The 14,389-nt window shown below is 46.6% G+C and overlaps 1 protein-coding gene across 1 annotated transcript in view; it reads left to right on the forward strand.

The window, feature by feature from the left end:
- The first annotated feature begins 1,991 nt into the window (after window positions 1-1,991).
- Window positions 1,992-14,389, forward strand: part of LOC125525177 — a 31,967-nt gene continuing 19,569 nt past the window's right edge. Inside the window, exon 1 of the mRNA XM_048690193.1 lies at window positions 1,992-2,099. Coding sequence (XP_048546150.1) covers window positions 2,065-2,099 — 35 coding nt within the window. The 5' untranslated portion in view covers window positions 1,992-2,064. The remainder of the gene's footprint in view (window positions 2,100-14,389) is intronic.

Genomic DNA, 14,389 nt, shown 5'->3' on the forward strand with positions numbered 1-14,389 from the left:
AAAGGAGCCGCTTGGTCTCGAACCCGTGACCAAATAGAACACAAGCCTCTCCAGCCACTACAGCATTCACAATCTTTTATCTAATGTGGATAACAATATTTTTTGAATCAGGATGCGTGTGGAGCTTAAGTGGGCTGCACATACTGCTGCCTATTTTGCACACACTATTTCCTCTAAGATATTTGTATAAATAGTAAGTAACAAAGTCATATTCAAATATTCGTGTGTTAAAAATATTATACATATAGAAGATGATTAGTAAATAAATTTTTTGATATAAGCCTAGGTGTTATATAAAAACTATTTAGTAAAATGTAAGTATTAAAAACATTTAAGATATTTGTAAACGCAAGTAATAAAATTTAGTCAAATATTAGTGTGTTAAAAATATTATACATACAAACGATGATGAGTGAATAAAACATTTAAATATAAACTTGTCAATTATATTAGACAAGACTGAAAATTCACATCAAAATTTTAAAATTTAAATAATTTTAATTATACGAACATTGAACTAAATGTTTGTATTATTATTGAAATGTTTGTATAAATAAGTAATATTTCTGATTTGTAATTTACAAACATTTGTATTATCCTAAATTATACAAATATTTTTCTAATCCATAAATAATATTTGAAATATATAAATATTCGTTAAATAATACATGAACAGTTTTGAAAGTAAGTTTTCCCGTTGTATTTACAATATGTATAACAGACGAATATTTGAACATTTTTTTATTATTGATATCATGATTTACACATTATCTACAAATTTCTAAAAGAAAAAATCAAAGGTGCAGAATGAACTGCACTGATGAAAGCCCATTGGAGCTAAGGGATATGAAGAGCAGCTATCCTTAGAAAGCATTGTTTGATGTTTGGTGGGTTGGTTCATCGGGTGACCGCTCCTGCATAGTCGTGGCTTCAATTCATGCCCATTATATTTTTTATTTTTCTCTTTTACTGTTCACTAACAAGTTTCTGCGTAATTGAAAAAAATCCACCGAGTTATCTGATTTGTTTTACTCCCAGCCATCTACGCATGGGCCACTGCTACGCTGGCATGCCACACAGATAGCGTGTATGCCCGGATACGATAGAAAACACCGTATTTGTATCAAACAACAAGTTAGATGATCATAAATCCTTATTTTAAAGTTATAGCACCAAACTGAACATCTAGCGCAATTCCTGTGACCGTCAATGATATTATCTCTAATAGGTATAGATACAAAAAACACTATGCAGATGCATCCGTGGACAAATTCGGACTCAAATTAGAGGTTCCACACCCGCAAAAAAAAAGAATTAGAGGTTCCACAACTCAAATGTGTGTTGTCTTTGACTTATTCATCGCTTCCCTGCTTGTGGTGATTGGTGAACAATGGCCACCACCAACCCTCCCGCCGACGACACCGGCGCGGTGCCGCAGTGGGACCTCTTATTGTGAAGCCCACAGTCCCACACTCCTCATTCGGTTTGGAGGAGTTTCGTAGGAAAAACATAGGAATAAGGATTTCAGAGGAAAATTTTCTATGTATGCATTCGGTTTGTAGGAAATGCGTGCAGGAATTTCGTAGGAATACTACTCATTTTCCGTGTTTTTGGAGGAAACTACACATCCACTCAAAGCTCATTTTACGCATAGGAACGAGGCAAGTCAATTACGCATAGGAACGAGGCAAGTCAAAGCTTATATTCCTATACTACTCCTAATTCCTACGTTTTGATTTTCTCCAAATCGAATGAGTCCGTAGGAAGGTATCGCTCATGTGTATTTCCTTGGGCCCGAGAAGGCGTCTTGGCAAAGACTTCTGCAAGACTGCAACCCAGGTAGGTAGCTTCGCTGCAAATAAAAGTAAGTGGGAATCATCTTATTTTTTTACTTTACTTTATTCGTTGCCTCCAATTGAAGCTGTTTCTTTATTCCATCGTTTAAGTGCGAACCTCCCTGTGGTGGCCAGCGGTTTTCTCAACTCTCAAGCCAAGTACTCAAGTACCAAGCCCGAGCCGGGGGGATAGACAGAGAGAAGCAGAGGAGCAACGAGCGCGCAAGCCATGAGCACTACCGTTGGATCGCGCGCGGACATGAGGTAACTGAGAAATTGCTAGATTAAATTTATCAATACACAGAGCATCAAGTCTGACAGCAGAGTTTCTTGTTGCTTGTTGAGTTTCATATAAACTAGACTGGACGCTGGGGCGCCACCCGCAATTTTCGCAAGTTGTTCGGCTAATTTTTATTTGCTGAAACAATGTAGCAAGAGGTAGTAGCATGCTGGTTGCTTGGGGGATGAGAGATGAGTAGGTCGCATGCCATAGTTATTGACTTGTTTGGTAAGGAAATGAGGATGTAAAGAGAAAGTAGCCATGTAGTAAGAGGTATTAGCATCTCGTATTCTTATTATTTTCGAGGAAAAGGTTAGATCTATTAATAAAAGCTGGGTTAAAATCGGCATCGATGGGATGTGAAACAAACTGCGTTTCCGTAATCACAAAATGTCATTGTAAGCGTGCTTCTCTTGTATAACTAGAGGATACGTCGTGCGTTGCAATGATGTGTAGGATACTAATTCAGTACTTGCATTTTTAAACTATATGAGAAATTTCTGCATATATAAGGAAAAAAATATTGACATCAAAAGATATGCATGTCATAAGTAAATGCAATGTAATTTAAAACCCATATAAAATGTAGTAATTGATGCTACATTGTAGATGATTCTCATGCATAGATCCGGCTGATGCTAGTGGATCAAGCTAGGCAATCTGGCGCCTACAATCATTTTGACGATGTGGAAGCACAATTGTTGAGATAATTAGAAATAATGGGAAACCAGGGATCACTCCCTGCTATTTTTTTCGTGATTACGCATTGTTGCCTATCATTTCATTGATAGGGTAGGAGAGTAACTAATGAATACAAAGGGGAGAGGGGGATGGGAGCAACTCAACGGGGCGTACACAAGTTGGCACCCCGAAGAGTGCAAGATGAGCATGATGGAGGATGCTCAGCCTCAACATCTAAAAGTCAGGTTACATGAATAACATTTAGCAGCACTTTGCCCTCGCGCGAGCCCAAAGCTGGGCTTCGTCCTTGATGGTGCGCACAAGGTCAGCGTTAGACGACCGTAGGTCATCGAAGACGGTGGAGTTGCAGTGCTTCCAGGTAGCCCAAGCGACGAGCGTGATGAGGGAGTTGAGTCCCTTGCGTAAGCTAGCGACACAAGCGTTGATTGCCGCCAATGACCATGGGAAGAAACTTGCGGTGTCACTGGGCAGTAGAATTGGAAGCCGGCACCAAGAGAGGATTTCATGGTAGGTGATCCTGGAGAAGACACATTGGACAAAGAGGTGGTCCATGGTTTCCTTCTCTTGGCTGTAGAGCTTCCACATGGGTTTGTGAGGCAGGCCATGGTGGGCTCTTCGCTTAGCAGTCCGGCAACGGTCTAGGCAAGCGAGCTAGAGGAAAAACTTCACATTCGGAGGCGCCAGAGATTTCCACACTAAGCACCAGAAGGGTGTTGCGGTTGAGCCGGAGAAGAGGGCCTTGTAGGCGGAGCTTGCCTTGTAGATCCCCCCGGCGGTCCATTTCCAGGTGATCATGTCAGGGCCGTCGGGATGCGCTACTATAGGTGGAAGTATGCGACTGTGGCAGCCGTCAAGGGGGTAATGGATGTCGCGGATCCAGGATTGCTCCAGCAGCCTATCAAAGACTAGCGGGAAAACTTTGTTTTTGTCACTCTAGCTTTTGCCCCTTTTGCTTATGCCACACTAGAATTTGACATTTCACTTTTGCCACTCTTAGGTTTTGACAACATATCACTTTTTCCATTCCGTGGCAAAAGCAAAATTTTCGACAATTGTGATACATTACAAATGTTAAGAGTATCAAAAGTGAAATAAAAATTTATCGTTTTTGCCACGGAATGGCATTTGTGATGTATTGTCAAAAGCTAAGAGTGGCAAGAGTGAGATGTCAAATTCTAGAGTGGCATAAGCAAAGTGGGCAAAAATTAGAGTGGCAAAAACAAAGTTTTCCCAAGACTAGCCGTTGGCGCGTCTGATTCCGCGGAACAAGGGAGACAATCATCGGAGCAATCTCAATGATGGATTGACCTTGGAGCCGGTGGTCACACACAAAACGACATGTCTTGCCGTCTCCAATATGCCAGATCATGGAGGCTCAGAAGAACTGGCTTGCCTCCTCACCATTGGGCAGTTGCATGTGCCTCCACGGGCGCGTCCGGTCAGTCACCTGCACCCATAGCCAGCACGCACGAAGGATGATGCTTGTTCGGTACAGATCACTGATGGTGAGGCTACCGAGATCGAGGGGTCGACAATCGGCCAGCTAACAAAAAAACATCCTACTTTGGCATCCCTACACCCATGCCAAAGGAAGTCATGCACGATCGTGGTGATCTTCTTGAGAGTTGCCGGGTTCAGGGCCATGGAGAGGAGGATGTGCACACGCATAGCTGTGAGAACATGCCGAACCCGGGCGAGGCGCTCAGCGCGCATTTGAAGGGATGCCTTCCATGTAGCCAACTTCTTGATCACCTTGTCAACGGAAGGAAAGAGAGCCGATGCATGGATCTTGCAAATGGACAACGAGAGTCCGAGGTACGAGATGGGGAAGGTGGACACCGTGCATGAGAGCGTCACGATGATGCTCTCAGATACCTCAGGAGTGCAATGGATGGGCGTAGCCAATCACTTAAGGAAGTTGGTGCGAAGGCCAAAGGTGTCGCCAAACACACGAAGAAGCTCGTGGATCGTAGCTAGCTCAAGTGGGTCCGGGTGGCAAAAGATAACCACGTCATCGGCGAAGAGGAAGATGCTCGAGGCTGCGTATCCCAGCCGTAGTGAGGCACCAGAGCATGGAGGTGGCCATAGCATGCTGAAGGAGAGAGTTCAGGGAGTCAATGAAAATGGCAAAGAGCATCAGAGATAATGGGTCTCCCTGACGAAGCCCACACGCGTGCTCTATAGAAGGTTCCTTATTACCGTTGACTAGAACCCTCGTGGAGGCCGTGGATGTCAAGATGGAGATACACTCACACCACCTCCTACTAAATTCCCAGGTGCACAAGAGTCTCAAGGAGAAAGGGCCATGAAATAGTGTTGAAAGCGTTTGCAATGTCAAGTTTCAGAAGAACTCTTAGCACCTTGATCTAATGGAGGAGGCAGGCGGTCTACTGGATAAGGAGGAAGTTATGATGCGTACACCTCCTGGCAATTAACATACTCTGGTTGACGGGTACGTTTTACCCCATCCGAGGAACAATGCGAAGCGAGAGAACTTTGGAAAAAAGCTTCGCAAGAATGTTAGTGAGACAGATAGGCCGATAGTCTGATAGCGTAGAGGCATCCGATTTCTTGGCTAACAGGAAGAGAAGTGCCTCATTAAGCTTGTGGAAGCATCCCCCATTCATGGCAAAGATCTTGTCAAAGGCCTCGCAAACATCGCTTTTGATGATGGGCCAACATGCGCAGAGGAACTCGGACGTGAACCCGTCCGTAACTTGAGCTTTACCAGTGAAAAACTTGGTGATCGCATCCCAAATCTCATGCTTGGTGAATGGCTGCTCCAACTCGGCAGGATCGAAATGTCTAGCAGAAATCGCCTTGAGGCAGATAGAGTGCTCTTGAGGGGGGTGGCACCAAGGATGGTGGATAAATGTTCATACGTTGCACGTGACATGGCTTCCTCGCCGGAGACCATGGCGTCGCCAACACGGATGAGAAAGTATGCGGTTCTTCTGGCTCCTATGAGCGTCATTGATTTTGAAGAATGTGGAGTTAGTGGCCCCCTAGCAAATCCAACCAACGCAGGCGTGTTGGCACACGATCGATCTTTCCAAGGAAGTGAGGCCGAGGTAAGAATGCTTTAGCTTGCATCGCAACCATCCCTTGGCCAGCGAAAGTGGTTGGTGGTCTTTAGCCATCTCCAGGCGGAGAATAAGCTTGCGCGTTGTGACAAGCTCCAAGGATATGTGATGGGTGGAGCGCGCTCTCCAACTTTGCAACCTCCTTGCAGTGGCCTTGAGAGGGGCATAGATACGCCTGAATGGGTCACATCTAGGGGGGCAAGTTTTAAGGCTAGCCATAATGGGGGTAAATTAGGTAGTAACTTAACACATCCCAAAACAATTTTGCTTATGTGGCAAGTATTTAATGAGGAGAGAGGTGCTTCGAGTAACATAATATGTTACTGTAACATAGCGCTTCCCGAGGTAAAATGAGTCTATAAGGCAATAAATGAAACAAACTATGACACTACTACTAAGATACTTTACACTATGAGGATAGTAACTTAGACTAGTGTCATGCATATGACACTAGTCTAAGTTACTCCCCACTATGACCAGCCTAAGCCTCCTCCACCATTTGAAGGAAACTCTCCAATGAACCAGAAGTGCTCGGAATGGAACCGACACTTGCCATGGGAGCGGTGCGAGTAATCAATGACCAAAGGATGGTGGTCCGAGGTTGCCGAGGCGAGGCAACTGAGTTTGTGCCTGGGATGGGAGCGTGTAATAACCCATTAGCACTTGAAGACCGCTTTTTGGACTATGAGAGGCCATAACTGCAAGGCCAAGTGCACGAGACTCCGGAGCATTGTTTCCTCGCTCTCTCCTCCATATTATGTTTCTCTAAAACAAAGCTTGCCTTGATCTTGCCCGAGATCGTCTTCGAGATGCTCGCACCCCCCTTTATGGATTTCTTATAGCTTCTCGTGGATGGCACCAGGGGAGGCATTCTCCTGGCCTACGGCAGTGATCGTGTCGTGTTATCAAACCCTGACGTTAGAACCTACTATGTCTCTGTCGTGGTCACCATCGCCCCGGGCGTGACCCCTGGTTGATCACCGGCGTCTATGGCCCCCAGAGTGAGGTGGACAACCTTGCCATTATCTCTAAGCTTCATGATCTTCGTAGTAATATGGCCGGGCCGTGATTTCTGGGTGGTGACTTCAACCTAGTTACTTTCGTTGCTGACAAGAATAAAGGTCGTATCAACACCGTACATCGAGTAGATTTTGGCGTTTCATCACTAACCATGCCCTATGTGACATCTACATGCATGGAATACATTACACGTGGCCTAACGAGCACACAAACCCCACTCAAGTTCGCCTTCTCTCATTACTCCTGGTCTTCACCTGCTCCATGAATTTGTTGAGGCGTGATGTCACATGTGACGTAAACTCTTGCACTAGAGTCTCTGCAAAATCATCTAGATCTGCCTCCTCTCAAAACATGCTTCTGTCCTGCTTTATATATAAAGCACCAACCAAACACAATATGCAGGTGAATGGTACAAGGTGTTGAGGTGACCCTCTTACAAAGCCGATCCCAGTATAGACAGCTCACGCACACAATGCTACCGAATGAGAAAACACAAAGACCTGAGCACAACGCCACACTATGACTTACTACACACAAGCTCCATGACAACACCCTCAAGAGGGAGAACGGTGCGGAGGGTCGCCATTGCCGAGTCCACAATGAACAAAGGTCTTCACCTGGAGCCCAGCCATGTATAGGAGCACCATGATCATGTCTTCAAGAATAGAGCGGCACCTGCGAGCATCACCATCATCGACACCAAAGCGTAAGGATTTCTCGATAGCTCCCGCGTGTCACTATGAGGTGTACAGGATAAGCGCGAGAGTCCAGATTCCCAGATCTGGATCGGTGTGTCACCACTGTCAGAGACAAATAGAGCACCTTTGCCACCCTCCGCTATGCCTCTTGCCGCCCACACGACCAAGAGATATAGCCACCACCGTCACCATGGTGCCCGCCCGAGAGCCAACCACGCATACCGCCTTCTAGGGCTACCTCTCTGGCATCCATGCCAAGAGACAATGCCAACCGCTCACTTCACCGTGCACAAGCTACGGTAGGAAAAGCCCGGCGCCAGCCCCTGGGCCCGGGTTAGCTCCACCACTGTAGGGGCACCGACACCTGCAATACCTTCCAATCCTGGTGGACCAAGGGGATATGGTCCAGTGGCTGCTGACAGCCACCATCGAGCCATGAACTTCGATGACACCAAATCCGCGTCCTTTAGCACTAATCCTACTGCCGGAGAGCGACGTCTCGACCACCACTGCTACAGACCTACATCGATGCCATAACACGCAAACGCTCCCAATCTTCCCGCAAGAACCTTCCTTGGCTTGTCCAAAGGCGGCCCAGAATCATAAATTGACTCCAAGGTGACCTCGCACTGGATCTCGTGCGAGTAACTGACCCCGGCCAGAGGACCAAGTCAAACTCGTGCACTAGCAGCCAATCCATGATGCTAGCCAACTACAGCCATCACACCCAGGAATTGCGGGCACATCCCCATCGAATCTGGGCATCCTAGATCAAGACGGGGAGCCGCTCATGGCAGCCGACAAACTCCGGCCGCTGAGCGGCCGCAACTGAGCCCGCCTCCTAGGAGCCACAATTAATTGAATAGGAAACATTTACCCCCTATGTTGTAGGGATATATTTCGGAGCCTTCTTTCTTCAATTTGTGACAAGTATTAGTATATATAATAGCTCCCTTCTTCATTCTCCAAGAAATAATTAATCAAGGGAATATCTATTCGTGACATGTAGTAGTGCACTAGCGTGTTGACAATCGCCGTATTGGGGGCACCCGGGGACATGGTAGATCAAGGCAATGTCACTCTACTGTCATGCGTTGGTATGTTGGATTCGACATACTTGTGTGCGACATAGGAACTACTGGTAATGGTGTTTACAGAGGCGTCAATGCTTGCAACATCATTCGTGTCAGATGCACGAGTAGTCATGGCGGCACCAGCGGTGGGGGTGGGGTCCCTCAATGACAGTGACAAGTAGATCAAGTGGTGCGGCAGCGCATGCATGTTATTATACTTGCAAGCATGACATTGGTGGTCGTAGGCAGCACCCATTTGCGGCACAAAGAGGATTTACGTCCGGTGCAAGGCCAACAACCATCGCATGAGGAAGCTCGACTTGCCAACGACTAAGTCTGGCGCTGATGATCAAGGGGTACTCTAGTAGTTCTGGCATCTACCACCGGCACAACAGCTCCGATCGTATGGTGGATTTTATGTTGTGACTTGTGCTAATGTGGAGTAGTAGGATCTAGGTCCGCAAAAAGACATGGGTGGCCCCTTGATGTCGCAGTAATTTTCCGAAAATGCCTCTCTGAGGATAGAGAACTCGTTAGAGATCCAGATGATCCACACAAGGATGATTTACCTAGGTTCAGGCCCTCGAATTGAGGTAATGCCCTACTTCCTTCTCCTCTATATTGACGGTCTAGCATTCTATGAGAACTAGGGTTTTGTGTTATAAGGGGGTCGATCGCGAGATCGTATAGGGGTTCAAGCCTCAAATTTGTTGCCAGAACAATGTGCCTAGCAAGCATTTTATAGGTGGACGAGGTAGGGTTACAAGTCCCTTTCTTGAGGAGTTGTCCTACATTGCTTATGGTGCCTAACCAGGGTCAATTAGTACATGCCATATACGGATGATCCCTCGCCAAATTTGGAGATGATTCTTCTTCTTGTTTCCCAAGGTGGTGATGCGCTCCGGATTGTCGGTGGACGTTGAGTTCTAGGCTTGGGCTTCCCTACTATCGTTGGGCCTCTTCTATCCTCTATAGCTACACCCGAAGGCATGAAACCCTTAGTATCCCCTGAGCTCTTCCAGTTCTTGGTTGTTGGTACCTTTTTTGCTTATATTTGCTTGAGTGATATTCTTAGAGATACTTAGAGATAAAGACTGGACAGAGCACACCCCATCATTTTGGTCGGCAAACCTGCCTTGATGAGCTCAGAAGTACCAGGAATAAGACTGTTAGATTGTTAGGAATATATGGTCAGAGAAGACATTTCATATGCATGGCAGATTTTTTTGAACAGTTATTTGTATAATGGATGGATTTGGGTACGTATGAATTTGATCTGTCTGGTAGAGGTCGCCTTGTAGTGGTGGATGCTCGTGATGTGTGACTTTGTTCTGCTATGTAGAGGTCATCTTGTTGTGGTAGGCTGAGCACGTCAAGAATTTAGATGAGACCCTTGCAAGGTACATATCAAGTAGAGAATTGTTTTTGATGCATGTGATAGTTTCTGACAAAACACAAGCATTTAATATAGCCGGGGGTTGCGATGCAAGGAAAAACACTTCAATAAGAAGCTAACCATGGTTCCAATGTTGAAACCACACTTAGTCCCAAGGGATATAGCTACCTAAAACACAAAATCATATTGTATCGAGTAGGAAGCATTATCGCCAATCCGGGATCCTACGAGCAACCAACTATCTGGATGCCGGAGCAATAGAGCTTCATTTCCTCATTTGCATTGTCCATCACGACTCAAGTCTCTTCGCGCATGTCCGACCTAGCTCGTGGGCTCCTGGGAAAAGGGAAGGCAGTGCTGCCATGACGTGGTCCATTGCCACCCTCATCTTCTTCGCTGACCTGGCGTCCACTCGACCAGCTTCAGGTTTTGAGGAGATTTGCCGACCTCAAGCGGCGATACCAAGATAGTCAAAGCCTCAGCTGTGTGCTCTACCAAAGGCACTGGCTTAGATGAGCCCATGTCCCCTAGATCTCCAACCCCGACTTCTTCGCGACTCATGGCAGCAATATCCTCAGCGATAGACACCACGTAGATCTCCACATCCGTATTGGCATTGTCTGCTAGGGTCAAATCCTCTTCGTCAGGCACTGCTATCCAACATTAGCAGCCTCCTGTGTCTTATCTTGGTCGCCCTTGGCAGCATCTAGCACACCCGACGCGGGGGCTCCGGTCATCATTAAAGATAACATGGAGCCCACAGCCAACTCATTTCCTTGGAAGGCCGAGCGGGCCTCCAGGCACGCAAGATCAAATGAGGTGTAGCCAGGTGCAGACATATGGTCACAAACCAAGGAAGAGCAGGGGCATATACGGGCCCTTTCCAAGGACATTGCATGTAAACTGCGGCCTTGCTACCGAAATAGGAACCGCCATGAGCGGAGACGCCCTTGTGGCCTCGACGGGTTCACAAATCCTCATGTGGCGTGCCACTCGTTCACAAATCCTCCCTGGCGCGACCTTTCTTCGACCTCCACAAAGATGAAGGGCTTAATGCACCCTCTTTTTCGCGGGCTCCTCCTTATCCTTGGAGGTCTTACCATTATCATCATTGTCGTCACCATCCTCACCTTCGCCCTCCTCTTGTGTGGAGGGCATTGTAGAGTCACTCTCTTCTTCCTCCTCTTCAATAGAGGGTGCGACCCTCTTCTTTCCCTTCTTCTTAGGAGGAGCTTGATAAGCAGCCGTGGAATCCTCGGGCACTGACCCCAACAGCTTCACCTTCGCCGGGTCCAGGGCATGGCTGGTCAAAGGAGGATACGACAAAAAATCCCTGAAGGTCATGAATTCTGGTAGGAAAGAGAGGATCAAATAGGGAAAGCAGGAGCTAAGATAAAAACAAGGCAAGCAACTTTCATCACTGGGTGGGTTCCCCGCGTGGAAGGCCTCCACCATGATCCCCGCGGGAATCTTCTTCATCTCCAGGCCTGTCAGGACGCTAATGCACCACCACACTTCATCCAGGCTGAGGTCTCCATGGAGACCCATGCGGGGTCCCCCCTACCCTATATAGGCATACATCAGAGAAGCCCGGGTGTCCATCAGGAGCACGCGGTGCTCCACCCACGTTGGGAGAAATATCAACTCCCAGTAGCCCGCGGACCTTGTCATGGGTTACATCACCGACAAGCCATTGGGTATTCTCGGACGGCTTGTATATTGGCGCCTAAGACCCCAAGCACTTCAGGGGCTTATTCATGATGGTCAGAATATCGTTGTCGAGGCCGGACGTGTAAAACCAAAATTTGTGCCACTCCCACTCTAACTTCGGTAGTGGGAGCTCATACAACTTGGTCTTTTGCCGAAGTTGCAGGTTCACACCTCTGAGGCTGCAAACGTTGTTCCCATTCTTCTGGACCTAGATCCACAAGAAGCAACGGAGCAGATCAAGATGAGGAGCCATACCAAGATAGTTGAATGATGGCATTGGGCGTCAGATGGTGCAGTTGACACCCTTAGAAATGGAGCAGCCCATGCACAAAGCTGCGTAGCGGGAGCCAAGCCCATGACCAAAAAGCTCCTGATGCATGACCCACTTATCGTTGGCCGGCGCCCTGCAAGGCCTCTTCTCCCGGAAGCCTCTACATCACCATCGTTGCTAGCGACTTCTCCGACACTAAAGCCTCTAGGTGATGGTTGTGGGTAACTGATGGGACCACTTCCCCATCGTCCCATTGAAGGCCCGCTTCTCTCCCCTGCTGGTTGTTGTATTCCCCTTCTTCTGCTCTTTATCGACAATAGTCTGGGCTCTGCCCTGTGCACGCAGTCGGCTTTGACCTGCCTCTCCCCTGGCCATCTTCTTAAATTGGGAGAAGGGGGATGTGGATTTCGGGCTCTGCAAGGTGTCAAGAATGGCGACGGAGGGCAAGGGAAAAATAGGAATGGATTCAGAGAAAGGGAAGGAGAAGGACTGAGGCACCCTCCTTTCCCCCTTTATATCTATCAAGAAACCTGGGATGACTGTCTCAACGGTGCGACACATGCCCCACGTCTTCTGCGGTTTCCCTTTTTCGCAAGGTGTGAGTACGGGAATTTAGGGGCAGCCATCATGACACACCAGTTAATACGTTACTGATGGGCACCATGACAGACAAGATGGGATGAGAGAAACTTCGACGAGCGAAGATTCTGATGTTAGGTTCAGGTGCACAAGGAGGCGGCCTCGTCAATATGCTAAGATGCGATGTCTCGGGGCCTCCGAGATAGAGTAAGCCTCGCACATCCATGAGCCCCGGGGCCTCGGCGCAGTATAAGACATGACAAGAGGCCTTGATCCTTGAAGCCCATGCTTATCATTCTTAACTTACAAATAGCCCGAGGAGATCGCGTCACACATAGGCCTGAAGGCTCTCCTGAAGCTGTACTTACAAAAGAAGGTCACAAAGGCATGAGGAGCCCGCCTGGATTCTACTATGTGAACATGTGGGCAACTTACAGAGAATAGTTTGGTAACCTTTAAAGAAAAAATAGGCCCAATAACCTACTCAACTCTACCTATTTTTCCTAGTATAAAGAGAACTTGGTACTTAATCATTCATCTCTACCATATTAGTAAAAAGAAACCCTTTTTGCTATCAAATTGGGAATCTCAAGTCTTCATCCACCAAAATATGGAAGAGGACACGGGACACATCGCACAACTTGATGGCAGTCATCGTGGATTGATTCTTTTCCCTTGGGTGGCTTGCCGACGAGGAGAATGACACAATGGTGGTTTGGACCCACTTGAGGAGGCTATGGTGGTGGGGAAGATATGTGGAGGGCAGGACATGATAGCCCGCATGACGGAGCTACCGTCATTTGTGGAAGGGTGGCTCACCAACTAGTGATTTATAGCATGGGTAACTTAATTACTAGTGGCCCATACTACACTTGTCAACATGTTAACTATATAATTACTAGACTACCATGCTATAGTGATACTTACTCACATGTGGCTAGATTTGCCACCATTGGAGTATTGCTATCATGGGCTGCCTCACACTGTCTTCTTGTTCACCAGATGGGTAGACAACCTTCCTTAAAGGGGAGTTGGATGAGGCAATTTACATGGAGTAGCTAGATCAAGAATACCCACACATTACCAACATGAGACAACTATAGTTACCAGTTGTTAGAGCTATAGTTCTGAACATAAGACATTACAGTTATCAGGTTTCCCATGCTACATTTACAATCAAGGCAATTATCTGGTTACCAAGATGCTCGTGCCATAGTTACAATGTGAGAAAACTATAGTACCATATGCCCATGCTATAGTTACCATGTAGTTACCAACAGCCCGTGCTGTAGTTACCAACATGTGGCAATTAAAGTTACCCAATTGCCCATGCTATATATATGTACCAACATGAGACAACTGTAGTTTCTAGCTACCCATACTACAATATGTTCAATGTGCAAGGTCATAGTCACCACCACTATAGTGATGTAGTTACATGGGTGGCTACGATAGATCTAGTTTTAGAATTAACAACTACACACGAGTAGTATGATAACCCATATAATGTTTGTTGCTAATAACATATAAACAATAAGGCAACACTTATAACATGGGGTGATAACTTTTGACCAAGTAAAAAATCCTCTAAATATAGCAAAATGTTTTTGTTTTCATCGTGGTAACTTCTATGTGAACATGTTGGTAACTCACACACTATAGCTTGGTAAGTTTCACCCCAAAAATTCATCGAAACATATCAACATGAAATCTTTCGAAGATCTGGTTGCAACTGATTCTAT

Source organism: Triticum urartu, chromosome 7 (assembly GCF_003073215.2).
Source record: "Triticum urartu cultivar G1812 chromosome 7, Tu2.1, whole genome shotgun sequence".
NCBI classification, from domain to species: Eukaryota; Viridiplantae; Streptophyta; class Magnoliopsida; order Poales; family Poaceae; genus Triticum; species Triticum urartu.